The sequence below is a fragment of the Oryctolagus cuniculus genome, chromosome 3 (assembly GCF_051225735.1).
Source record: "Oryctolagus cuniculus isolate XC-2025 breed Fujian yellow rabbit chromosome 3, ASM5122573v1, whole genome shotgun sequence".
NCBI classification, from domain to species: Eukaryota; Metazoa; Chordata; class Mammalia; order Lagomorpha; family Leporidae; genus Oryctolagus; species Oryctolagus cuniculus.
The window spans coordinates 69,222,529-69,250,000 of record NC_142869.1 but is presented as its reverse complement, the minus strand read 5'-3'; the positions used below and the strand labels follow the sequence as shown (position 1 = coordinate 69,250,000).

At 41.3% G+C, this 27,472-nt stretch overlaps 1 protein-coding gene across 6 annotated transcripts in view; it reads right to left on the bottom strand.

Annotated features, from left to right (window-relative positions):
* Positions 1–27,472, bottom strand: part of SLC25A12 (solute carrier family 25 member 12) — a 105,325-nt gene that overhangs the window by 21,151 nt on the left and 56,702 nt on the right. For all 6 annotated transcript variants that reach the window (XM_070070693.2, XM_070070697.2, XM_070070698.2 and 3 more), the window contains 8 exons: positions 26,834–26,980; positions 24,533–24,671; positions 23,650–23,743; positions 20,888–20,972; positions 8,672–8,753; positions 6,589–6,747; positions 3,417–3,469; positions 3,096–3,176 (listed from right to left, as the gene is read on the bottom strand). In XM_070070693.2, coding sequence (XP_069926794.1) covers positions 3,096–3,176; positions 3,417–3,469; positions 6,589–6,747; positions 8,672–8,753; positions 20,888–20,972; positions 23,650–23,743; positions 24,533–24,671; positions 26,834–26,980 — 840 coding nt within the window. The remainder of the gene's footprint in view (positions 1–3,095; positions 3,177–3,416; positions 3,470–6,588; positions 6,748–8,671; positions 8,754–20,887; positions 20,973–23,649; positions 23,744–24,532; positions 24,672–26,833; positions 26,981–27,472) is intronic.

The following is a 27,472-nucleotide window of genomic DNA, read 5'->3' as shown; positions in this document are numbered from 1 at the left end:
GTGCCAGCTCCTACCTAATCCTTCTGCTAGGACAAAGCCTGCAACTCAGTTTGAGCCATTTCTTCCTAATTAACCTGTGTTAGTTTACATCTTTAAAAGTGGGTAAACTTTCAAAGCACAGCAGTACTCTTCCCACTGGTGGCATTTCCAGCATGAACACCAACAAGGACCCTGCACAATGTATCATCACCACGAGCTGGGAGAGCCAGGATGGTGAGGAAGCTGAAGCTTAAGCCCACAGGCAGCCACTCCTCTCAGTTTTTCTAGTGGTTGTTTGCTGGTTATCATGCATGGAACAGAATACCCTGCATTGCACAGTGCCTGCTATTCTATAGAGAGACCCTTCATTGTTGTTAAAGACTTTATGCTCTGTTGAAATTTATAGACTTTTAGAAGTAGTGGACTACACTTCAAAGAATCATTTACATTGTAGTATGACTGAGTGCATCAGTAGAAATTCAGCAATTGCATATTTTATTTCCACCATAAATGAAGAGATTTAGAGCAAAAGGGAAAGCCGAAAATGTAAATGTTCAAGGTGAAGAACTGCAGACAACCTAATCATTCTGCCTACAGCCCAATCTATTTTTCGTGCTATCAGTTTCCAACTGGGGCTCGTGCTGTGGCGTAGAAGGTTAAGCCACCACCTGAAATGCAGGCATCCCATATGGGCACAAGTTCCACTCTCAGCTGCTCAGCTTGAGACCCAGCTCTTGGGAAATGCGGGGAAAGATGGTCCAAGTGCTTGGGCCCCTGCCACCCAGATGGGAGACCTGGATGAAACTCCTGGTCCAGGCCTGGCCATTGCAGCCATTTGGGGAGTGAACCAGAGGATGGAAGATCTCTGTATTTCCCTATCTCTCTCTGTAACTCTGTCTTTCTTTTATTTTTTTTAAAGATTTATTTATTTATTTGAAAGTCAGAGTTACACAGAGAAAGGAGAGGCAGAGAGAGAGAGAGAGAGGTCTTCCATCCACTGGTTCACTCCCCAGAAGGCCACAATGGCTGGAGCTGTGCCAATCTGAAGCTAGAAGACAGGAGCCAGGAGTTCTTCTGGGTCTTCCACATGGGTGCACGGGCCCAAGTACTTGGGCCATCTTCCACTGCTTTCCCAGGCCATAGCAGGGAGATGGATCAGAACTGGAGCAGCAGGGACTTGAACTGGTGTCCATATGGGATGCCAGCACTACAGGCGGTGGCTTTACCCACTATGCCACAGCACCAGCCCCAACTCTGCCTTTCAAATAAATAAATAATTTTTTTTTAAATTTAACTAGATAATCTATCAAAGTTTCCAAAATTAGTCATTATTTAGAAAGAGACTCAGAGTGTCAGCACAATCATCAAGGAACTCCATACTTCAATAGAAATTCTTATCATTCAAACCTGTAAACCATTCAAATGAGGTCTACACTCAGGAGGAACAAAAGAATCAAATATCTGATTATGGTTTAACCAATTAGTCACATGTTAGACATAGGGAAAGATCATTTTTGTGGCCAAAAACCTCTGGATTTGCAAATGGAAACAGGAATAACTAGCTATGTGGCACAGAAAGAGCATGACTTAGATTTTTGGCTAACGTATGTACATGATGAGTCAGGAAGTTCCTTTACCAAATGAAAACTAAAATCTCAGAAAAAGAATACGATTTGTGGGGCTGGTGCAGTGGCACAGCAGGTAAAGCCACTGCCTGCAGTGCTGGCATCCCATATGGGCGCTGGTTCAAGTCCTGGCTGTTCCACTTCCGATTCAGCTCTCTGCTATGGCCTGGGAAAACAGCAGAAGATGGCTCAAGTATTTGGGCCTTTGCACCCACGTGGGAAACCAGGAAGAAGCTCCTGGCTCCTGGCTTCAGATCAGCACGGCTCCAGCCGTTGCGATCATTTGGGGAGTGAACAAGCAGATGGAAAACCTCTCTCTGCCTCTGCTTCTCTGTAACTCTGCCTTTCAAATAAATAAAATAAATTTTAAAAAAGAATATGATTTGCAAAGTTTCTCTCTAGATAAGAAAAAACTTCAACATTAAACCAGGATAAAACAGGAGGAGAAATTATATTCTTTGTGATCCACCTAAAGGAAAGTCTCATTCTATCCATTGTTTGCCTTTTCATAAAAAAGAAAATTCAGCCAAAGAGCCTTCCTTCCTGAGAATACACTGGGATGTGCATGAAGGCATATGTGCAAATCTACATACCCATTCACACGCCCGTCCACCCTTTCCATAAGAACTTGGGTTTCAGAAAGGTGAGAACTCAGGTATGTGCCATGCTGACAAATCTCATCAAGAATCTGGTGCAGCTTCTCTCACTGGCCTCCGGGGCATATTCTCTAAATGAAAAGCTCTGAAGGTCATCGACCTCATTACCTCAGGTTCTACAAGCAACTGAGGAGGTTTGAACCAACACTGTCAGCCAGTTCAACTGGAATTTATTGATGTTTTCAGGAGCAAAAAAACCTAAATACGACTTAAATGGATCATGTGCTATCAGATGTGAGACAAATACCCACAAATAAAAGTAGCTGAGTTGCAAATTTGGATTTAAGAATTGATCTGAACGCAAGGTCATGCTTACACTTTAAAGACAGAAATCATTTGTACGTTAAGTAAATATAATCTGATTCTATAGCTTCAGAATTTTTGTCAATAACTGCAATATAGTTATAGCTGTTTGTCACACTCCCTGGCCCCTAAAAAAAGGAAATTAAAATTAAAATTAAAATTATCCCACAATGACATACCCAATCCCATACCTAAAACACAAGGGCCAAACTAATCAACTATCTCACACTTAACTTTAAAGTTTCGGTCTATATAAATGTATGGTAAGTCTACCTTCCACTATATTTTCTGTGATACTTAAGAATAAAAATTAGAATCATTTCAGGAACTTTTAAGAGTGAAAGTACTACTTCTTTTCTGTTTCAAACCAGTTTTGATCACACAATAAAATTTAAAAATCATTCTATATGAATGCTATGAAAACCTGCTTAGAATCCCTTGAGTTCAAGTGAAATGTCACATCCTACATAATGTGGGAAAAGGTTAAGGGAAAACGTAGTTGCCATAGGAAACACCTAGAATTAATACTTACACAACCTCCAGCAAGAACTTCTGCTGGAAGTGGAATGGAGCCATCTTTTCTGGTAAATTTGTCTCGCACAAAGTCGTTAACCTAATTAGGAAGATAATATCAGTTAACTCCAATCATTTCCTTCACTGGCAGACTGTTGCTTTTCCACATTAGGAAAATATTTGTTTCATGATAAATTTAAAAATTATGTTAATGTCTATATAAATTTAAAAATTTATAAATGCCTTTTAATAATGTGCCAGTTCCAGCAGAATTAATTTTAATTTTTGGCTTAATGGCAAACTAAACAAATGATATAATTTCAGTGAGAAAGAAACTTACAGTCAATTTAATGGCCTTTTCTGGAGCAACCCCTATTAGTTGTGGTATCAGGCCTAGGTAAAGGAGAAAAGTCATAAGCAATATAGATGTACTACGCATAAATACACAAGCCCAGTAAGGAAATGTTTGCTCCACATTATTTACCCATCAAACATTTTAGGGTTTACATTAAAATGGGAAAAAAATGATTATCCTAAAAATTCTCCATCTTTCTCTCCCCCCCTTTTCTATAGATAGATAGATTGATTGATTTATTTACTGGTCAAGGATAATGTCATCTTTTCTTGAAGCTATAGACTTTTTTTTTTAAGCACACTGCCTTTAAAGCCTAGTGATCCATTCCTCCCTAAAAGGAGGAGGATCTCCCCTACTCCAGGAATGGAAGCAAACTTCCGCCCTTGTTACAACCAACCACACACACACATAAACAGACATTTCAGAGAAGTTAATGCTGCATATGTGGGAAAGCTCTGAAGTGTGCTCTTACACATATCCCTGTCTTGCCACAAATGACACTACCATCATAATAGCATTCAGTGGCTTGGTTATTATAGAATGCCAACTCCCATAATTTTCTTTTCAGAGAAACCCAGAATTCAGTATTCATTTATTTAAAAGGAAGCCAAAACTGTAAAGAAAAATACAGTTTTCAGTATCATTTAATGAGTATCTTCCATAAGCAAAACACATGCCTATTGTATTCTTATTTACTAATATATATGTCAAACTCAAGACATTTAAAAAGAATCCCCTCAAAGGAAATTATTATTCTTAGAAAGTTAAATTCCCTAGGCTGGCTGTAAACTGGAAATGAAAAAATATATAAACAATTCAACATCTGCAGCTATTCATAGGGCCCAGCTTTCTAAAAGCACACAGCTTATCCAAATTGTTAGCACACATTTTTTGCATACATTTTTAAAGATGATAACAACAAACGTTTTATATTCTTTAAATCAACCAGCCAAGGGGCAGTTACATATGTGTTTGGGTACAAGCTCACTGCTGATATTAAGTCTACTTTGGGGACACTGCTGAATGATTTTCCATGAGTTGAGAGCCAACAAGTAATCATATATACAGGCTACTGTCAGTCAAACTGAATTATCAATGACAAACACAAATCCGTGTACACCTTTCATGGGTAGCAGACTGATTTAAAAGAATAAATCAGCAGATGGCAGTCTTAACTTTCTAACCCTCATGATTACCAGGCTCTATTACTTTTAATCTAACTCCCATACAGCCATGTCAGCATGTGTATTTGTTTTACAACTTGCCTCAATAAGGCTCATGGAATTTTAATAAAGTACTGATTTGTGTCATTTTATCATTGTTGCCTGCAAAGAAATTTACCTAATCTGTCAACAATTTTGTCAATCATGTGACAGAATAATGGACCAGTTCTAAGCAATATATGACAACTTCAATAATCACAGCGCTCATAAACAGGACTCCTACAGTCTTCTCCCTAATACAAAAGTCCCTCATTTCAATGATTGATTTTATCAGCTCATATCCTGAATAAAGCCAACAATGCCCTCCCCTACTGGCTATTACTGCACTCATTTAATTGATACGACATCTCTATCAAGTGAAATCTTCTGTAAACAACCACTAGGAAAGCTAAATTATGTACTATAATTATACATCTAGATTTTGTCGAATAGTGGACATTCTCTTTACAGTTTGAAAGTATACGAAGGAAAAGTGATCATTTTTCAAAAAAGATGGGAGTACCAAAGAAAAAAGAAAACCTAGTATTGTTCGATATTGTCTCCCCCATTAAACACAATCTATATATACAAGCCTTAATCAGTTTAAAATAAGCATATACATGGGCAGATCCACATTCTGGACAATGTGTATCTCTTCCCATTGTAGACAGGCTGTACAGCTAGAATGTACAGAACATAGGGCTTCGAATGTTTGAGGAAAAGTAATTGCATTTCATTCTTAGGAGCAGGGTATCTGACTCTACTTTGACCTCAGAATGATTTTCTTATCTAATTCTACATATACTGGGAAAAGCAAATATTCTCACGACCCTCTCCTTCAAATTTAAGTCTATCAGTTATATTTTTCATTTGAATACCATACATAATGCTAACCACAGGTGTTTTTTCCTCCTATCCATAAGCACCAAACTTTGTTCAGGCCCAGTCATTTTTTCCTAGGAAGAGATTCTAAGGCCAGCAGTTCAACAGGGCTCAGAATGAGCTAGGGATTAATGATCCTGTGTGTGCAAACAAACAAGTACAGTAAATTACATAAATGCCTTGGACCTGAGCATGTAGAGAGTATTTTCAAAGAATTCCAAGTGGCGCCCAGAGGGATTAAAAAATTAATCTCCCTCCAAAAGGAAGCCCGAAATTCTAATGTGAAAACACATACATGAAAGTCATTCCCTCTCCAAAGAGAACAAGTTACTACAAAGCCCACAGGGTTGGGGGGAGGAGGGGTGGGGCAGGGTAGAGAATTCTGCGGAGTTGCTGCCTCTGAGGCCAACAACACTGCTCGGTCTAGAGTTTGTGGTAACTTTTCCTGCAAGAGAAAAATCTGTCTGCTTTGACTCTGTCTCTGAGCTATGGGGAAGACAGGAAGAAAACTGAGACTTGGCGCCCAGTGGTTTTTTTTTTTCCTCCCTCCCTTCCTTCTTTTGCTTCCTTCCTTCCTTCACCCAATGACTCACTGGGAAAAACTTATAAATGGTCTCCTTAGATGAGACAAAAAATGTGACACTTCTTTCAGGTGAAACAAGTGTACAGAGGGTAAACTCACCTTTCGGTGGCAGCCTAGCTTCTATCTCACAAAGAGGTACATTTCTCCTCTCTAACTCTCTGAGAAAAGAGGCTCTGTCTTTCTTAGCTGTCACCCTGTACTTCACCTGCAGACATGTACTTTGGTTTGTAAGAGCATGGTGACCACAGACCCATATTCCGATAACAGAGGATTTGAATGCCAAGAAACATAAATTGCACAAAGAACTGAAGACCTTGTTTGCAGACTATTATTGCTGATCACCAGAAAGAACATGCGAAAGAGAAATGAGCAAAGAGAAAATAGAAACAGCCCTAGTCTGGCTGGGCATGATTTCCATAGTTAATGCGTGGAAAGTCTTCTACTGATGAGATAAAATCAGTAACCTCAGCAGCTGAGATTTCTTACTCACCCCGGTAGAGTCCAAAGAAGCCCTCGTAACGCAAGACTTTCTTAAAACAGTCAAAACTGTTTTTGTACATCAGCTCCCCCACAACAGAGCCAGTGCCACGCTGGTTTTGCATTCGGGTCTTTACCAGGTCTATCGGGTATACTGCAGTGGCTCCCACAGCTACAAGCAGAACAATTTTTAGGCTTAAAAAAGAATGTAATTAAATGGAAAGTTCATAAAGACAACAAATCTTATCGCAAAGGATGAAAAAATACATAAAACAGAGCATCAAATCTCACGAGACACTTTTTCTCTTCTAATACACAGCTGAGTCATCCAGGCTAAGTAACCACTGGGACGTATAAATACAACTGCTTCAGAAAACAACTGTTAAGAATGTTCTTTGGAGGCTGGCGCCGTGGCTCACTAGGCTAGTCCTCTGCCTTGTGGCGCCGGCACACCGGTTCTAGTCCCCGTCGGGACGCCGGATTCTGTCCCGGTTGCCCCTCTTCCAGGCCAGCTCTCTGCTGTGGCCAGGGAGTGCAGTGGAGGATGGTCCAAGTGCTTGGGCCCTGCACCCCATGGGAGACCAGGATAAGTACCTGGCTTCTGCCATCGGATAAGCGCGGTGTGCCAGCCGCAGCGTGCCGGCCGCAGCGGCCACTGGAGGGTGAACCAACGGCAAAGGAAGACCTTTCTCTCTGTCTCTCTCTCACTGTCCACTCTGCCTGTCAAAAAAAAAAAAGAATGCTCTTTGGGCCGGCGCCACGGCTCAATAGGCTAATCCTCTGCCTGCGGCGCCGGCACTAGTCCAGGTCAGGGCTCCGGATTCTGTCCCAGTTGCCCCTCTTCCAGGCCAGCTCTCTGCTGTGGCCAGGGAGTGCAGTGGAGGATGGCCCAAGTGCCTGGGCCCTGCACCCACATGGGAGACCAGGAGAAGCACCTGGCTCCTGGCTTCGGATCAGTGCAGTGCGCTGGCTGCAGCAGCCATTAGGGGGGTGAACCAACAGAAAAGGAGACCTTTCTCTCTGTCTCTCTCTCTCACACTGTCCACTCTGCCTGTCCAAAAAAAAAAAAATGTTCTTTGGTATCTTAGGTTTATAAATTAGAATGGATTATCAAGTCACAACCACCACTTGATCTTCCAAAATGACAATATTAAACTGCTATGTATTAACTTTTATGTTTTCCACTAAATGCCTAACTAAATATTATGCCAGTCACTTCTTAAAATGCCTATACAAGTAAATGTACACTAGTTTGCTGAAATCTTAAATTTTAGTTTAAAAAATCTTTTTGCTAAATTAATCTTGGTCACAACTATAACACTGGGAACAAATTTCAACATGATCCTATTCCTATGTATACAATTAGGTTAAAAAAATAAGCCCATACTTCTGGATGTCTCAGGGACTAAAAATTTTATTAGATAAGCTAACATATTATTTGACTGTTGAAAACCACAACATGCCCTGCAACTTCTAAAACTGAGACTGGAAACAATAGAAGTATCAGTCTCATCAGTTCAGGCTTGTTTTGAAAAATTGTAAGCATTATAATCACATCTGCTAGTCTTCTCAACAAAGCAACTTCAGATTTTACACATTTTTCTATGTAGAGTATTTAAGCAAAAACAATCTTTCAAATTTTGGCTGGGAACAGGCAGGGGAAGAGTCTAGCTATGCTGGACCAGTGAAAAGGGAGATGAAAAAAATCAAGTAGAAGAGCATAGGTGAATCACTCGGAGGCTGTTTTATTTCATGAGGTCCTAAGATTGGTGTCCCAAATCTTCATTTCTGTCCTTCCCCCATGCTCGACCCCGTAAACAGTCTTATTCTCCACTTTTTCATATGGGCTTTAATGGATATAATTAAGGGGAGTGCAGCACTGCATCTCAGACTTTGACATCATTGCAGAGGTTTTGTCCTGAAGACAGACTGGAGCCAGAGGGGCCACAGCCATGCTGTGACAAGTCTCTGATCACGGGTAACAATAAAGAACACCTCAGAAAACCTCGCAGTAGTGACCCGCAGGGACAATGCACTGCACCTTGGCTGATCTGTCCTGGTCTCGTGAGATAACAGCACACAGACATGTCACTCACCTCCAGCAACTGAGCCCAGAGTGAATCTGTAAGCAGACTCAGCAATCTGGAGCCAGATGGGCCTGCCTAACCCAGCAGATTGCTGCAGGGAAGAAGAAAACACGACAATCATTTTGAGAAAGCATACAGCAAAGGAAAAAGCTACAATTCGCCTATGTTCCTGGAAGGAAAGACAAAACCTAAAAGTGATATTGTTAATGAGGTATGATAGTCCTGTAGCTAAAAATGGAAGCAATATGTTTCCAAATAGATACCTCTATCGTTGGCATTCAAAAACCATATTCGGCCAAGTATGCTTCATTATCTACTACTATTTGAGAATACACTGTTATTCTACAGAAGTGAGTTTTTAGGAAAACAGACATTTCAGATATAAAACCATTTCTCCTTTGACTTAAACTTTGAAAATCTTTCTCAGCTGTCTTTATTTCCAAATCAGAGAATACTGATCATCTTTCTAGTAACCACTGTCCTAGCCATATCCATAATTCTAACATAAAATCTTTGATAAATGGTCAAATTAGACAAAAAGAAACATCCTACAGTGATTCAGAATGTTATTTCACAGGTATCCCAAACATAACAAAAGGACCCGAAATAATTTGTGTATACATGTGGGTCAGTTTTGTTCTTTGAAATTTTGATTTTGAAAATATCTCATGGGTGCCGGGTTCTAGTCCCGGTTGCTCCTCTTCCAGTCCAGCTCTCTGCTGTGGCTTGGGAGGGCAGTGGAAGATGGCCCAAGTGCTTGGGCCCCTGCACCCACATGGGAGACCAGGAAGAAACACCTGGCTCCTGGCTTCGGATTGGTGCAGTGCCAGCCGTGGCGGCTATTTGGGGAGTCAACCAACAGAAGGAAGACCTTTCTGTCTGTCTCTCTCTCTCTCTCACTGTCTATAACTCTATCTGTCAAGTTAAAAAAAAAAAAGAAGAAAAAAAATATCTCGGGACCAGCGACATGGTGTAGCAGGTAAAGCCACCGCCTGCAGTGCCAGCATCCCATATGGGTGTCAGCTGCTCCACTTCTGATTCAGCTCTCTGCTGTGGCCTGGGAAAGCAGTAGAAGATGGCCCAAGTCCTTGGGCCCCTGCACCCATGTGGAAGACCCGGAAGAAGCTCCTGTCTCCTGGCTTCAGATTGGCACAGCTCCAGCCGTTTTGGCCAACTGGGGAGTGAACTAGTAGATGGAAGACCTCTCTCTCTCTCTGCCTCTCCTCTCTCTATGTAACTCTGACTTTCAAATAAATAAAATAAATCTTAAAAAAAAAAAAAAAAGAAAATATTTGGGGACCAGCTGTGAGACATAGCTGGAAAAGCTGCTGCCTGTGATGCAGACGTCCCATATGGGCATGCATTTGAGTCCCAGCTGCTTCACTTCCTATCCAGCTCCCTGCTAATGTGCCTTTGAAAGCGGCAGAGGATGGCCCAAGTGCTTGGGTCCCTCCACCCACATGGGAAATCCAGAAGAAGCTCCAGGCTCCTGCCTTTGAAATGGCCCACTCGGGGCCGACGCCGCGGCTCACTAGGCTAATCCTCCGCCTAGCGGCGCCGGCACACAGGGTTCTAGTCCCGGTTGGGGCACCGGATTCTGTCCCGGTTGCCCCTCTTCCAGGCCAGCTCTCTGCTGTGGCCAGGGAGTGCAGTGGAGGATGGCCCAGGTGCTTGGGCCCTGCACCCCATGGGAGACCAGGAAAAGCACCTGGCTCCTGGCTCCTGCCATCGGATCAGCGCGGTGCGCCAGCCGCAGCGCGCCAGCCGCAGCGCGCCAGCCGCGGCGGCCATTGGAGGGTGAACCAACGGCAAAGGAAGACCTTTCTCTCTCTCTCTCTCACTGTCCACTCTGCCTGTCAAAAAAAATAAATAAATAAAAATAAAAAAAAATAAAAATAGAAATGGCCCACTCGGGTTATTGTGGTCACTTGAGGAGTGAACCAGCAAATAGAAGGTCTCCCTCTCCCTCTCCCTCCCTCCCTTCCTCCTTCTCTCCTATAACTATTACTTTCAAATAAAATAAATCTTTAAAAGAAAAAGAACAGGGGGCGCTGTTGCACAGCAGGTAAAGCCACAGCCTGCAGCAGCAGCATCCCACCTGGCCACAGGTTTGAGTCCTGGATGCTCCTCTTCTGATCCAGCTCTCTGGATCTGGGAGAGCAGCAGAAGATGGGACAAGTCCTTGGGCTCCAGCACCCACATGGGAGACATGGAGGAAGCTCCTGGATCCTGGCTTCGAATCAGCCCAGCTCCAGCCAATTCAGCCATCTGGGGAGTGAACCACAAGATGGAGGACCTCTCTCTTTCTTTCTCTCCCTTTCTCTCTCTCCCTTTCTCTCTCTCTGCTTCTCTGTAACTGCCTTTCAAATAAATTTTTAAAAAAAGAAAATATCTGCTAGACTACATAAGCAGTCTAAAATGAAGGAACAAAATACTTGCTTTTTAAAGGAAACTTAAAATTAGCTTTAAATAAGCTTTAAAAGAAGCATAACAGACAGCTCAGGTATTCTTTATCTACATTAACTCTATATACATAAATATAATATATTATAAAATTATACATAACACACAATTTTTTTTTTTGACAGGCAGAGTTAGACAGTGAGAGAGCGAGAGACAGAGAGAAAGGTCTTCCTTCCGTTGGTTTACCCCCTAATGGCCGCCACGGCCGGTGGCGCTGCGCCGACCCGAAGCCAGGAGCCAGGTGCTTCCTCCTGGTCTCCCATGAGAGTGCAGCGCCCACCCTCCACTGCCTTCCCGGGCCACAGCAGAGAGCTGGACTGGAAGAGGAGCAACCGGGACAGAATCCAGCGCCCCAAATGGGACTAGAACCTGGGTGCTGGCGCCGCAGGCAGAGGATTAGCCTAGTGAGCCAAGGTGCGGGCCCATAACACACATTCTAAATATATCCAAAAATGATAAAACAATGAGATAAAAAATTTTAACATAAGCTTTTTATTTAATCACTGCAAAAAATCATTTTGGTATTATACCGACTGAACATGCTTCAGTTTTTTTTTTTTTTTTTTTAAAGATTTATTTATTTGAAAGGCAGAGTTACAGTGAGGCAGAGGCAGAGAGAGAGACACAAAGATCCTCCATCTGCTGGTTCTCCCCAAATGGCCGCAACAGGAGGAGCTGGGCGGACCCAGGAGGTCAGGAGCTTCTTCCAGGTCTCCCATGCCGATGCAGGGGTCCAAGCATGTGGGCCTCCTTCTGCTTTCCCAGGCCATAGTAGAGAGCTGGATCAGAAGTGGAGCAGCCAGGTCTTGAACTGGTGCCCATGTGGGATGCCAGCACTGCAGGTGGCGGCGGCTTTACTCACTATGCCACAGCACTGGCCCCGCTTCGGTTCTTAAAATATTGAACAATCTGCTGGTACAGTGAGGCTCACCAGTTAACTCCTGTACTTTGCTTCAAAGACAACAACAGAAAACATAAACACAATCTGTTTCTTCAAGGTAATGATGATAATTAACATCATACTTTATGAATTCAACTTATGGCATTGCTATCAGCTGAACGCTGTGTCCCCTCAAAACCAGTCACCTGCTGAAACCTTTATCTGATCACCAATGTGATGGTATTAGCAGGAGGTTCTTTGGGAGATAATTAGGTCATGAGAGAAGAGCCCTCATGTTAGGATTAATGCTGTATAAAAAGACACCCAAGAAAGATGATCAGTCTATTCCTCTCTCTCCCTCTCCCTCTCTCCTACAGAGGATATAATGAGAACACTGTTATCTGCAAAACAAAAATAGCTCTTTAACAGGAACTGCATCGACTGGTGCCTTCACGTTGAACTTCTCAGCCCCAGAGCTAGGAGAAATGTGTTGTCTAAACTACCTAGTCTGGTAATTTGTTACAACAAACTTAAACAAAGACAGGCAATCGGGCTTAAATTTTAAAATCTTTTAAAATCAAGATAGCTGTTATGTTACTGATTAAACAGGTAGCATATGCTCTTAACTTCTTAAAACATGAACATTGGTTGAACTCTGTAATCAATACACAATCATTCTTAGGTGTTTAAAATTAACAGAAAAGTGATCTCTGTTAAATATAGGAGTGGGAATAAGAGAGGGAGGAGATATATGGCTCAGCACAGGCTCACTCAGACTTACCTCCAATGACAGAACTAGAAATGTGCCAGGGGATTTCAACTCAGTCTTATCAAGGAGGCATGTACCAATGCCAGCACACTTGGTAAAGTGATAAGTATAAGTACACAACCGAACAAAAAGATAGGGTAAGGGTCGAAGAGATTTTACAAATAAGACCAGTGTAAGCAAATAATGAAGGATAGAATTAAAAGGGAGAGAATGATCCTGCAGGGGAAGCAGGACACACAGCAGACTCATAGAATGGCAAACGCCCAAAACAGCACTCCAGCCTCAGAATCAACCCTTGGGGCATTCGGATCTGGCTAAAAGGCCCATGAGAGTCTCACAGGCATGGAAAGCCAAGACATGGTGGTGAAAACAATCTAAATGAAAGATCCTGGTGAACAAGACCCCAGCAGAAGGAACAGGCCATCAAGGAGGGAGGCGCCTTTCTCTGAAGGGAGGAAGGAACCTCCACTGTGATATGGCCTTGGCTAAACAAGTTCAGAGTTGGTGAACTCAAGGGGCTTCCATAGCCTAGACAGCTCATGGCAAGAGCCTCGGGTGACTGCTGATGTCATAAATAAGAGTGTCAATTGTTAAATCAACAACGGGAGTCACTGGGTACATGCTCCCCACGTAGGATCTCTGTCCATAATGTGTTTTACTATGAAACTTAAAAACAACACTACTAGTCAAACAATACCCTATACTTTGTGTAGTTGTGTGAGGGCAGCCGGTTGAAATCCTTGCTTAGTATATACCAAGTTGATCTTCAGTATATGAAGGTAATTGAAAATGAAACTTGATGAAGGGAGGGATGGGAGAGGGAGTGGGAGAGGGGAGGGCCGCGGGAGGGAGGGAGGTTGGGGGGGAAGCCACATACAAAAGTTGCACTTTGTAAATTCACATTTATTAAATAATAAAAAAAAGAACATAAAACTTTTTTCCCAAAACTGGAATTTCTCAATCACAAAATTGGATGAAAAGAAACCTCATTCTCATAGATTATGGATTATTTTCAATCACGTATTTTCTCAAAAGAATATGTTGAATTAAAACTCAGAATAAAAAGGCTTATCCCAAATAAATATCAAATAACCACTAATTCCCTTATTTATATAAAAGGTTTGTCCTTTTTTGTTCAACCACATACTTTTTTTTCTACTCTTCCTTAAATAATGTTGGTAAGTCCTACAAAATCCTATGAAAACTGAAGGATTATACTGTGCTTTAATTCTTAGCTAAAAACATGTTGAACTATAAATACCTAAAAGCCCTTTGACAGAAATGTCATCTCTACCTTTATTAAATAGTATGTATAAGAAAACGTACAATGTATATGGTTACCAAGATTACTTTAAGGCTAGTTATCATTGTATGTTATGGTTCACTTGTATTCAGGTATGCAAATTAATGTAATTAGTGCTATGGATTTCACATGATGAATATTCATAAGTGGAATGCTACTATGACTATCATCACTATTAATGACTGCAAGCTGAATATTTAGTATTTACGCTGAAAGAAACTACTCAGCACTAAGATCGCCTACCGTGAGCAAATGGGCCAGAGGAAAAGCCACTCTTTCTCTTAAGGTTATGATTATGAAAGTTGATATTTAACAAGGTTAATTAAGTGTTTCTCAAAGCAAAACATGAGTTGAGAATCTAAAATGTTTTTTAACCTGCTTCCTAAGCATATGTTTATTATAGGAAATGAATTAACACCTCATTTGAAGAGAAGTTCCTTTCGTTTTTTTTTTAAATGACCTCATCCAAAAATGAGAATTAGATAGAACAAGCTTATATCAGTAACAATTCAAGCAACCTGCCCAAACTAAGCTTCTTCGTGTAGCATACCAATCTAAAAAAGTGAACTGCCACTTTCAAATGACATACTCTTAAGAGGTAGAAAAAAAGACAAGAATAAAGTCTTTTATGTTGTGCACTGAAGGACAAAAGAGAAAAAAAAAAAAAGAAAACCACAAAGACCACATTCTGTATCAACTAAAATGTAAAAGTGGAATGGAAACTAAGGGTAAGGAAAATAAAACAAAATTCTTCTGTCTGCAAATCACACCTGTAACTTTAATACTCTCAGATTTGAATTCAATATTCTTGGCCCTACAAAGTCAGATTAAACTCACAGCTATCATAAACATAGGAGAAGGGAGAGAGGAAAAATGTTTTACTTAAACATAAACAATAAGTAGTTTTCTCTCTGTAAGAGGAAAGTTATGATATGCCAAGAACAATAAGTCTTTAAAATTTAATAACTTAAGTGAGGTAAATGACGAATGATAGCTAATATATAAACACAATTTTCTCCTTTTTGAGAACAGAGTCCCATTTTTGGTAAAAGTAACACAAGTGACATAAAAATTTTCATAAAATGAATTAGTAAATGGACTGTAATGCTTTCCTCTGTGTACTACTGAATCCAAAATCAAAAGAAGGTCCACGAGAATGCAAAATACACAAAAGAGACTAAGTTCTATGCTAAGGAATGCTATAGATGAGAGAGATATAAAAGTCATTCTAGGCCGGCACCGCGGCTCAATAGGCTAATCCTCCGCCTGCGGCGCCGGCACACTGGGTTCTGGTGCCAGGCGGGCGCCGGATTCTGTCCCGGTTGCCCCTCTTCCAGGCCAGCTCTCTGCTGTGGCCAGGGAGTGCAGTGAAGGATGGCCCAAGCGCTTGGGCCCTGCACCCGCATGGGAGACCAGGAAAAGCACCTGGCTCCTGCCTTCGGATCAGCGTGATGTGCCGGCCATAGCACACTGGCCGCAGCGGCCATTGGAGGGTGAACCAACGACAAAAGGAAGACTTTTCTCTCTGTCTCTCTCTCTCTCACTGTTCACTCTGCCTGTCAAAAAAAATAATAATAATAATAAAAAAGTCATTCTAGGGGCTGGCACTGTGGCATAGTGGGTAAAGCCATCGCCCACAGTGCTAGCATCCCATATGGGCGCCAGTTTGAGACCCAAATGCTCCACTTCTGATACAGCTTCCTGCTAATGGCCTGGGAAAAGCAATGGAAGAAGGCCCAAGTCCTTGAGTCCCTGCACCCACATGGGAGACTGGGAGGAAACTCCTGGCTCCTGGCTTCAGCCTGGCACAGTCTTGACCATTGTGGCCATTTGGGGAGTGAACCACTAAATGGAATATCTCTCTCTGTGTCTCTGCCTCTCATTCTCTGTAACTCTGCCTTTCAAATAAATAAATAAATCTTCGGAAAAAATCCTTCTAATATTTTAACAGAATATAACCTAGCTTATATTTCTAAAATTCTCTGATGAAGTGGCCTGTAGCTTTGATACAATTTTCTACAGAAACAAAACTCTGCTTTTTAAAGTACATATATTCCCCAGTAGGTCCATCATAGATCATTTACCCTCAGATAGTTAAAAAAATAATTGTGCAACATATGGTAAAGAAGGAGAGTAAGTCTGCTTACCATTCTCTTATAGCACCCAAGTTGGCCTTTCACTTGGCTTTACCCTCCAAACTGTTATGTACTCCAATATGTACACATTTTCTCCCTGCAACCCACCTCCCTTTACTTAACTCACATACTTCAAATTAAAATTTCCATTTTTCTCACTGCAGGTGGCTTCTATACTACTATAATATACTTATCAATTCTACCAGTGACAAGTATTTTACCTTGTTTCCAATTTCTTGTTATTACAAATAATGCTGCCACAAACATCCTTGTGCCTATCTTTTAGTGCACAGATGTACTCATTCTTGTTAGGGTCCACATCCAGAAGAGAATAACTAGGTATGCATCTCTAATTGTAGCTGTTACTGACAAATCATTTTCAAAGTTGTGATGCCATCAGTTTTTCTTTTTTTAAAAGATTTTTTTAATTTGAAAGGCAGAGTTACGGAAGCATAGGCACAGAGAGAGAAAGAGAGGTCTTCCATCCACTGGTTCACTCCCCAAATGGATGCAAGGGCAGGAGCTGGACTCATCCTAAGCCAGGAGCCTGGAGCTTCCTCCAGGTCTCCAATGTGGGTGCAGAGGCCCAAGGACGAGGCTTAGGTATTTTACCCATTTTTCAATTAGACTGTCTGCCTCTTGGTTCTGAATTTGTAGAACTTAATTACATATTGGACACAAATCTTGTGTCACTTACATGTATTACAAATATTCTTCTTTCCCTAGAGTGTAGTTTGTCTTTTCACCCTCTCTGGTATATTCTCATGAACAAAAATTCTAGAATTTAAGAAAGTTCACTGCATTAATCTTTCTTTGTAACAGTGTTTTTTACCCTCTTCATAAAATCTTTGTTTATCCCAGATCATAAATATCATCTCGTATCTATTTTCTTTCATAATCTTTAATATTTAGACCATCCCACTGGAATAGAATTTTGTGTATGTGTGGGGTAGGAGTTTTCTCTTAGATAAATGTCCATTATCAATTAATTTAAGAAAAAAACAAAACAATTTCAGCAGAACAAAAAAATTGAGTAAAATGTTTCAGGTAATAAATTAAAAAAAAAAATACAACAATGTAATTATCCCTCACTGTGGGGAGCAATCCGGACTAGACTAAGTTACTCGAATTAGGACTTATTCTATGCATCTGCTCTCCCACAATATGGCGCTGGGAGAGAAGTAAACAGCTTCCGCACAGCTGCCTCCAGTTCAACTAATAAACTGTAGGACTTGCTCCTGATTGGAGGAGAGCAGCATACTCGGCGTGTGGGCAGCCGAGTTGGGATTGGCGGAGGAGGACTATAAAGGAGGAGAGAGACGGCATGCATCAGGAACATCTATGGGGAACATCTAAGGGAACCCGTGCAGCCCCCGAGAAAGCCGGCCGGCGGTGTGCCGCTCCCCTGCGGAAGTGGGGAATGTGGCCAGGGGGAACTGCCCTTCCACGGAGGTGGAAGGGATAGTAGCCAACCCGGGAAGAACCAGCAGCAAACCCGGGGAGGGCCGAGCAGACGAAAGAACAGCGCAGGGTCCTGTGTCGTTCCTCCACGAAGAGGGGGAGCGACACCTCACTTCTTATCCCTTCCACTTAATGGGAGTAGATGAGAGTCATCTGGGATCATCTTGGAGTTTTCTCATATAGGATTCTCATATTCAATAATAGTAACAACCACAACAATAATAGCAGTTAACATGTATAGCACTCTTAGTAGGTAGCAAGCCTAATATATTATCTCATGTAATTCTTACACTAATCCTATCCAATGGATATTATTGTCATTATTCAACAAACGAGGAAACAGAATGGATGGATGTTACATATCAGTACCCAAGCTCTTAACTACTGCCTCCCTCATAACTTCTATTTCTGTACTCACAGATTCTGTATCATTTAACTTTTTTAAAAAAAATTATTTATTTAAAAGACAGAGTTAGAGCAAGAGAGGGGGAGAGACAGTGAGAGAGGAGAGAGATCTTCCATCCATTGGTTCACTCCTCAAATGGCTGCACTGGCTAAGGCTGGGCCAGGCTGAAGCCAGGAGACAGGAGCTTCATGCAGGTCTCTCATGTGGGTGCAAGGGCCCAGGGACTTGGGCCATCATCCTCTGCTGCTTTCCCAGGCACACTAGCAGGGAGCTGGACTGGAAGTGGAGCAGCCAGGACTTGAACCAATGCTCATATGGAATGCCGGTGCTGCAGACAGTAGCTTAATCAGCTATGTCACAGCACTGACCCTTATCATTCAACTTCTGCCAACAGAGGTGATAAGACATGTCCTTCTTCCTATTTTATATGTAAGTTTTAAGGATTCCTATAGGGAAACATTCCACACACTACATAATAATTATTTACAGTTAACCCTCTGTATTCATCAGTTCTGAATCTGCGAACACAATCAACTATAGACCAAAAACATCTGGGAGGGACCAGCATTGTGGCATGGCATGGCAAGTAAAGCTGCCACCTATGACACTGGGATTCCACAGGGGCATTGGTTCGAGTCCCAGAGGCTCCACTACCAATCCAGCTCCCTGCTAATGCATCTGGGAAAGCAGTGGAAGATGGCCCAAGTTCTTGAGTCCCTGTCACCTACGTGGGAGACCGGGAAGAAGCTTTTGTCTCCTGGTTTTGTTCTGGCCCAGCACTGGCCACTGTAACCATCTGGGGAGTGAACCAGTGGATATGAGATCTACTCCCCAACCTCCTGTAAATTCTGCCTTTCCAATAAATAAATAAACCTTAAAAAAATCTGGCAAAAAATTGTCCCCATACTGAATATGTTTACACACTTTTGTAATTTTTTTTTTTTTTTTTTTGACAGGCAGAGTGGACAGTGAGAGAGAGAGACAGAGAGAAAGATCTTCCTTTGCCTTTGGTTCACCCTCCAATGGCCGCCGCGGCTTGCGCGCTGCGGCTGGCGCACTGCACTGATCCGATGGCAGGAGCTAGGTACTTATCCTGGTCTCCCATGGGGTGCAGGGCCCAAGCACTTGGGCCATCCTCCACTGCACTCCCTGGCCACAGCAGAGAGCTGGCCTGGAAGAGGGGCAACCAGGACAGAATCCGGCACCCCGACCAGGACTAGAACCCGGGGTGCTGGCGCCTCAAGGTGGAGAATTAGCCTAGTGAGCCACGGCGCCGGCCCTGTTTACACACTTTTAACGTCATTATTACCTAAGCAATACAGTATAACAATGACTTCCACAGCATTTACTTTGTATTTGGTAGTTTAAGTAACCTAGCAATAATTTAAAGGATATGAAAGGGTGTAGGTAGGTTTTATGTAAATACTATACTATTTTATATAAAATACTGGAGTATCTATAGATTGTGGTACCCATCAAAGATCATGGAACTAATTCCCCCCAAATATCCAGGGACAACCATATTCCTAGTTTGGCAACATAGGAAAAATTACAAGAGAAATCAGGGTATCTTCTGGAAGTAACATGAGAATAGTATGGTTAGCATTACTGTAATTCTATGGAATAAAGAATTTTTTAAACTGAGTCACTAGAATTGCAGTCTACACGGCCATCCTAAAGTGCCTTACAAATTTGAAATATGTTAATTGAAGAAATCTTTTTCAAGATTGAAAAGTAAAGAAAATGTATTCTATTAGTTTGGTTGCTGTAAGTCCTAGGCTGAATTCCTTACAAACTTTCAAATGCTACAAAATAAAATTCATTGATTCATGCTATTGTACACAATGCAGGAGTCAAGAGCATTTTAGAAATATTTAGGGGAGGCTGCCCCATTCCACACACTTCAAAGGTAATTTCATGGGGTTATTTTCCTATCCAGATAGTATCTATAAAATCAGAAATGAGACCGTATTGACTCTACGGGATTCAGAGCTACTGTTTCAATCATCCTTAACATTATAATAAATAAAGACTAACATTACAGCAAAAATTAATAACAAGGTTCTCTTTCTGGTTCATTAATTACTTTTCCTTTTTTTCCTATTGTAATCTATAAGCACAATCCCAGTGAATGTCTTCTTCCATTTGAGGAATGTTTTGTATATTAAAAACTCCATAAATATCAGTTTAATGATACAAAGTAAACTTAATCTTTACATGTAACTGACAAATCACAGGAAAACAAATTCTAGAGGAAGGAGGTCAAACTCAGGTATGTTTGTTCTCTTACCTTAAACTAGAAAAGAACAATAACCAAGCTATCCCACAAAAATACTCTATGAGGAAGGAGGTAACAATAGTTCTTTCTTTTTAAATTCATTTTTAAGGAATACAAATTTCATAAGTATGACTTTAGAAATATACTTATTCTTTCTACCATACCTGCCCTCCCACCCACACTCCCACCCCTCCACTTCCTCCCTCTCCCCTTCCCAGTCACATTCTCCATTGAGATTCACTTTCAATTAACTTTGTACATAGAAGACTGAGTCTATACTAAGTAAATATTTCAACAATTTACACACACACACACACACACACACACACCAACACAAAAACTGTTTGAGAACTAGCTTTACAGTAACTCTCATAATACAACAGTAGTTCTTACAGATAATCTTTGAGCTATGTAAAGTCTTCCTCTGGGAAACAGTTTTCAGTTTTCCTAGAGTTCAGGAAGTTTAGCTGTATCATGTACGTACATTTTGGCATTTTTAAGAGTGATTATATTTATGAGACTACTCCTACCTGTCTCTGAAGTTCTGCCAGGTTGTAAGGTAAGGCCCCCTCAGCCAATGGGGCTATTCTCTCGATATCTGCCAAAGTCAAGCGCCTTCAGGCAAAAATATGGGAAAGAAAGAAGAGTTAGACACTGACAAATTCCTGACACCTGTCTTTCCTTAAAAAGGAAAACATAAACAACCAGAACTATGGTTTAAAATTATTTCCCTATTTTTCAGAAATCATTTTAGGGAGAAAAAAAATCTTTAGACCCTGTTTACATAAACAAAAAAAACCAAGAGACTCCAGAGAAACAACGTGGAGTAGACAAATTTAGTAAGATGCTAGTGATAAATATTAAAAGTGAATAACAGTAATTCTTGCTAGAAGTGAAGCATAGATGTTGATGGTACATACAGACTAAATGTATCCCCAAAGTAAATACTAGATGCCATCAAGGAAGGGCAACAGCAGGAGGGAGTCTTTTTTATACTACCTTCTTTTGAATCCTTTGAATTTTTAACCATGTGAAATGCACTACTGTTTCCCAAAAATCTGCTCACAAATTAGTGCATTCCGTGATCCTGCTAAAGGTCACTTTAAATCTATTTATAAGAAGTATTTTTGGCCGGCGCCGCAGCTCACTAGGCTAATCCTCCGCCTGCGGCACCGGTACCCGGGTTCCAGTCCCGGTTGGGGCGCCGGTTCTGCCCTGGTTGCTCCTTTTCCAATCCAGCTCTCTGCTGTGGCCCGGGAAGGCAGTGGAGGATGGCCCAAGTGCTTGGGCCCTGCATCCACATGGGAGACCAGGAGGAAGCGCCTGGCTCCTAGCTTCGGATCCGCACAGCGCACCGGCTGTAGCAGCCACTTGGGGGGTGAACCAACGGAAAAAGGAAGACCTTTCTCTCTGTCTCTCTCTCTCTCACTAACTCTGCCTGTCAGAAAAAAAAAAAAAAAGTACTTTTGTCAACCTTGTAGCAACAGCAATACTGGGACCCTGAGGCCAAGCCTGATGCCAAGAGCAGAGCTCTCTGTGTCCTAGGCCCATGGGCTTCTTTCCAACCCCTCAGTTTTCCTTTTCTGGGATAGATAAAGATACGAGCACCAGTTTAAGTCCCAGTCATTCCATTTCTGATCCAGCTCCCTACTAATGGCCTGGGAAAAGCAGTGGAGGATGGTCCAAGAGTCTGGGCCCCTGCCATCTATGTGGGAGACCCAGACAAAGCTCATGGCTCCTGGCTTCAGCCTGGCCCAGCTTTGGCTGTTGTGGCCATGTGGGTAGGAAACCAGCAGATGGAAGACACCACTTCCTCTCCCTTTAACTCTGACTTTCAAAGAAATAATAAATTTTTAAAATTAAATAAAAAATCTCCACCCATGAGCCATCACTACCACCTCTCAGGGTCTGCATCAGCAGAAAGCCAGTCAGGATTTGAACCCAATAAGGGATGTGGGCACCTCAATCAGCATCTTAACTGCTGGAATTCACACCTGCCCCTGAAATTACAAATTCAATGCCCTCCATGAGCTTTTTGATTGTTTAAACTTAGAAAATACAGTCATAAACATCTGAGCTTGTCTGTGATGATAGCTATGATGATAATGCCACAGGCATATACCAACACAATGTGGTATATACTGATCAGTAAGATGACTGTTTACAACAAACCAAAAAGATTGCAAGATATTTTTCCATGTACATCAGTCTATTTTATAAATTTAGGCAAATTTCTGTAAATCTTGAAATTTAGAAAGACAAATCAGTATTTTCCCTCCCTTTCCTTCCCTTCCCTCTCATTTTCTTCCTTTCCCCATTCTGCTTTCTCATGTCCCTCAATCTCTTTTTCTTTTTTTAAAGATTTACTTATTTATTTGAAAGTCAGAGTTACACAGAGAGAGAGAAGAAGGAGAGGCAGAGAGAGAGGTCTTCCATCCTCTGGTTCACTCCCCAGATGGTCGCAATGGCCGGAGCTGCACCAATCCAAAGCCAGGAGCCAGGAGATTCTTCCAAGTCTCCCATGCGGGTGCAGGGACACAAAGACTTAGGCCATCTTCTACTGCTTTCCCAGGCCATAGCAGAGAGCTGGATCAGAAGTGGAGCAACTGAGACTCGAATCAGCACCCATATGGGATGCTGGTGCTGAAGGCAGCGGCTTTACCCGCTACTTCATAGTGCCAGGCCCTCTCAATCTCTTATTCCTTTATTTTGCTTCTTCCTCTCTATCTGTTCCCCTTTCCTTTCCTTCTTCTCTTTTCTTCTCTCACCTCATTCTCTCTGCCTCTCTCTCTTGTTCCTTATATCTGCCTCTTAGAATTTATATTATGAATGAAATACTGCTAAAATGAACTGAAAGCATATCAGCGTTTTACATCTTAAAAGAACTGCCCTAGGGTGGCATTGTGGAGCAGAGGGTAAAATCACCACTTGGGATGCCTGCATCCCATATCAAGATTGCTGAGATCAAGTCTTGACTCTGTCTGATTCAGCTTCCTGCCAGTGTGTCTGAGAGGCAGCAGATAACGGCCCAAGTACTTGGGTTTTTGCCACTCACGTGGGAGACCTGAATGGAGTTCTTGGCTCCTGATTCAGTTTGGCCCAGCCCTGGCTGTTATGGCCATTTGGGGAGTGAACCAGTGGATGAAGATCTCTTCATGCACACACACCCCTTTTTCTCTCACCCCCATTTCCGACTCTCTTCCTATCACTCTGCCTTTTAAATAAACATTTAGGGGGGAAAAAAGGGAACTGTTTTATAAAAAATATCTTAAAGAATTACTGGAATAATTACCCTGAAGCATTATATAAGTCTGCAAGCTGATATAAGATATCAATTTCTAGTGGAGTAACTTGTCCATAGCGTATGGCACTCTGAGCAAATTCCTCTGGAAGGTAAGAAAAATATGTTAAGATATTAAAATTTTCTTAAGAGACAACAAATTTCTACTTTAACCAATTAGAATATAATCTGATGTGAGTGGAAGGGGAGAGGGAGCGGGAGATGGGAGGGTTGCAGGTGGGAGGGAAGTTATGGGGGGGAAAAGCCACTGTAATCCAAAAGCTGTACTTTGGAAATTTATATTTATTAAATAAAAGTTAAAAAAAAGAATATAATCTGAAAGATAAAGGGATGTTAGTTTTTATTTTAAAAATCTAAAAAAATTTAAATATTTAACTTCAATTATATGGTAATAACTGCATTTCTGAAAGCTGCTAAAAACATTATGATGCAACACCAAAAACAGATAAACAAACATCAAAGATAAATCAATATCTTCAGAGTCCCTTCTCTTATCTCATTTACCCTTCTGTCTCCAGAGTTACAACAAACTGGCTGCTCTTCAGTCATCCCAAACATCCTACTACAATTCACCACCAGGAGTCGACTTGCCCGTGTTTCTGTGGCAACTCCTTCCTAGCACAAACAAGCTGCTGCCACAGAGCCACTGACCTGTTTGACAGACTGGGCCAAGGTTCTTTTCAAAGCTGTCAAAGCTACTTTTCCATTCCTGACCTCAGCAGCCCATTAAATCCACCACCTGGATTTCTGGAGCCCACCTGAAACATAGCTACACATGGCAATATGCGGTCTAGATCTGGCTTTAGTGTGGTAAACTAGATCAACCTCATGTCTAGAAGAAAAGTGAAAATGCGGAGTATTTAAAAAACCTTACCCTTTGTGACTTCAACATCTTTCCTTGTACCAGCTAGAGTGCTGTATATCTTACGAACAAGCTCCATGTTGTTCAGTAAGGAGTTAAAGGCGTTGAAGTAGGAGAAGCTAACCTGGTGTGAGATACTGCCTCCAGCTGCCTGGAAAATGACAACATGAAAAGTTAAACAAAAAAAAAAAACTGCAGTTATGGAAACCGTACTTTTCTCAGAGAAAATCCAAGAGTCTTCATTATTAAAATGGTTAACAGCCAGTCGAAAAATACAAGGAAAATATCCTACTCAAACACTTAGCACATTTCATGCCCTCGGGGAAGTCTACAAAACTTTAGGTTTTAAGAAGGAAAGCAACATCTGGAAGTTGGACTTCATGGTTCATCTACCTATAAGGTCAGAAACAACAAATATAATTATAACAGATCAAAAACAATGGTTATTTAAACAGGATTTTCAAGATCCTCAACTATGGAACTCCCGTTAGTCCTGGGCAAATGAAACACGCATGTAAAATATAAGGAACATTTCTTAAAATGTGTTTCCCTCCCTTAATACACATACAAAAAAAAAAAAAAGTGATAACTTTAAATTTTAAGACTTCATTACATCAACATTTTCTAATTTTTTAAGGGCATTATTGCCATTTTTTTAGTTAAGGTATTTAACAATCTGTGCTGGACTCTAAATCTATATCATGAAAAGTACAGCTAACAGAAACTCTCCCTCCCCCAGAAACAGCACAGAACCTCTGGAGAGGATGTATTCCCATAAAGTTACGTCTCAAGGGGGAACAGTGCAAAAGAGGCTCTCTCATGCCTGGGGTTGGGGCCACATGGCCTTCATCACCTATGCTGGGAAAGGAGGTATTTTCTTCCACTCACCACTTGAACATAACTTCAAAAAAGAGTATTTTTTACAGTTATCAAAAGCTTAATTTCTAAGCCAGAAATCACAGCAACATATGACTGAAAAAGTTATCTACTAAAAATTCAAAGAAATGCTTATGGAAACACCATTGTACCAATCTTAATCCTAAAGCTCTAATATGAACAGTGTAGGTAATAATGGGCAAATACAGTCAACCCCACCATGCCTCACACACATGCCTGTAATCCAAACACAGATCATATTTTTATTAGCCTGAATTTGGATACCAGTGACCCAAAAGAAAGACTTAAGTTATTCATCTGCATTTCAGAATGGCTTTGGTAAACTGAGGCTATGATAGGTCTGCCTGACCCGGTTGGAAAAGATTAAGTGGATCCCTAAGGTTCACTGAGAGACCTCTTCCCTGTAAGATTTTCTTTCCTTCTTCCTTCTTCATTCCCCTCTTTCCCTCTTTTTCTTTCCTTTTTTTTTTTTTTTTTTTTTTTTTGTTTGGGGCATGAGGTGAGGGTAGAGGAATGGGGGATGGGTGTCAAGGAGGTGAAATGTGTAGGAGAAAGTGACATGCTCCATGTTCAAATTCACTGAAGAAAAAGAACAGAAGTTGATCTTTCTACCCCAGTCTAAATCAGGGATAATGATCCTCAGCTGAAACAACAAGCGCACTCCCTGGCTTTTCTCCATTCAAAACAAGCAGTAATCAAAAACTTACACATAAGCACAATGCATGAACAAGAAAATGGGTAAGTGAGGAAAGCTGCACCACTCTACGTGAGGAAGTGGATGACATGAGCTTGCTATTGGTCCAGGTGATTACTTTAGAGAGATCAGCAATTTGACAGAACAAAAAACTGTGTCTGGTGCATACAGACAATGCACAGGTGAAGGGGCAGAGAGAGGAGTGAGCCATAGAGGCTGATGGCCACACCTTTCCTCCATACCTTCTGCCATGGCCATGGTTATTAAAACAGTGCAGGTCCCTCCGGCAGACAGCACCCTGAAGGCAACAAAGGAAGAAGCCATCCTTATAGCAAGACCTTGAAAGCCTGGTGGGTGGAGAGAGGCCAAGATGAAGGCAGAAGTGTCAGGAGCAATACTGCCCAGTAGAAAAAGTAATTGCTCACCCTTGACTACAAACTCTCAGTTCCCTTGAACACTGTAAATGGAAAAAAACATTTTGGAAATGTATGAGAGCAAAATGGTGGCTGTGAATAAAGCTATGATCTGAATAAAAGACCACTCACCATCACCTCTATCGCTGCTATGTGCATACACCCACCCACACACACACTCACACATTTACCTTCTACCAAGCAAGAATGAAGTTTTGAATAGCTGAGATTCCCACGTGTACACAGAAGCAATCCAGGACCCAAAGTGTTTGGGGAAACAGAAAGCTAAAGAATTTGCTTTTTACTTACGGAAACTAAGTTCTCCTCCACAAAAGGAGTAAGCATGTGAGACCGAATGGTAACCATGATGTCACTGAAATCTAGACCAGTAATCATGCCACTTTTGTTTTTGTCTTTCAGTGCAAAAGCTTGTCTTGCATGTTCCAGTTGGAGCTCCTGAAGGGAAAAAGTGGAAAAAAGGCATTAAATTGGTTATAGTACATCCAAAGTATATGTTCTGGACAGTAAGGACAAACATCTTTCCCCCATATGTATTTGCCACAGAACTGAATAATATATAGCTCTGAATTACAAAAAAGTTTTTTACTTCTTTTAAGAAGACCATGTTTTCTTGAAAATGCTCCAAGTTAATCCTCAGGAAGAGGAATGAATCAGAGCATGGCAATAGAGGAAGGAGCAGGGAAGAGACAAGATTTTACTTGAAAAGTTTTCATCATTGAAAACAAAGAGTATAATGTTTTCAGTGCTTTATTTCAGCCTTGAAAACATACAGAAATTTATTCTCTCTGGTTGAAGGTTTTCTTGTCATCCAAGAATATTTCTTGAATTAAGAATGTAGATTCATTTTCACTGTTTCAATTTTAAATGTTGCAATCAAAATCTCTCCCTCTATAAATGAATTACAAATCACTTTTTCAAACAATTTTT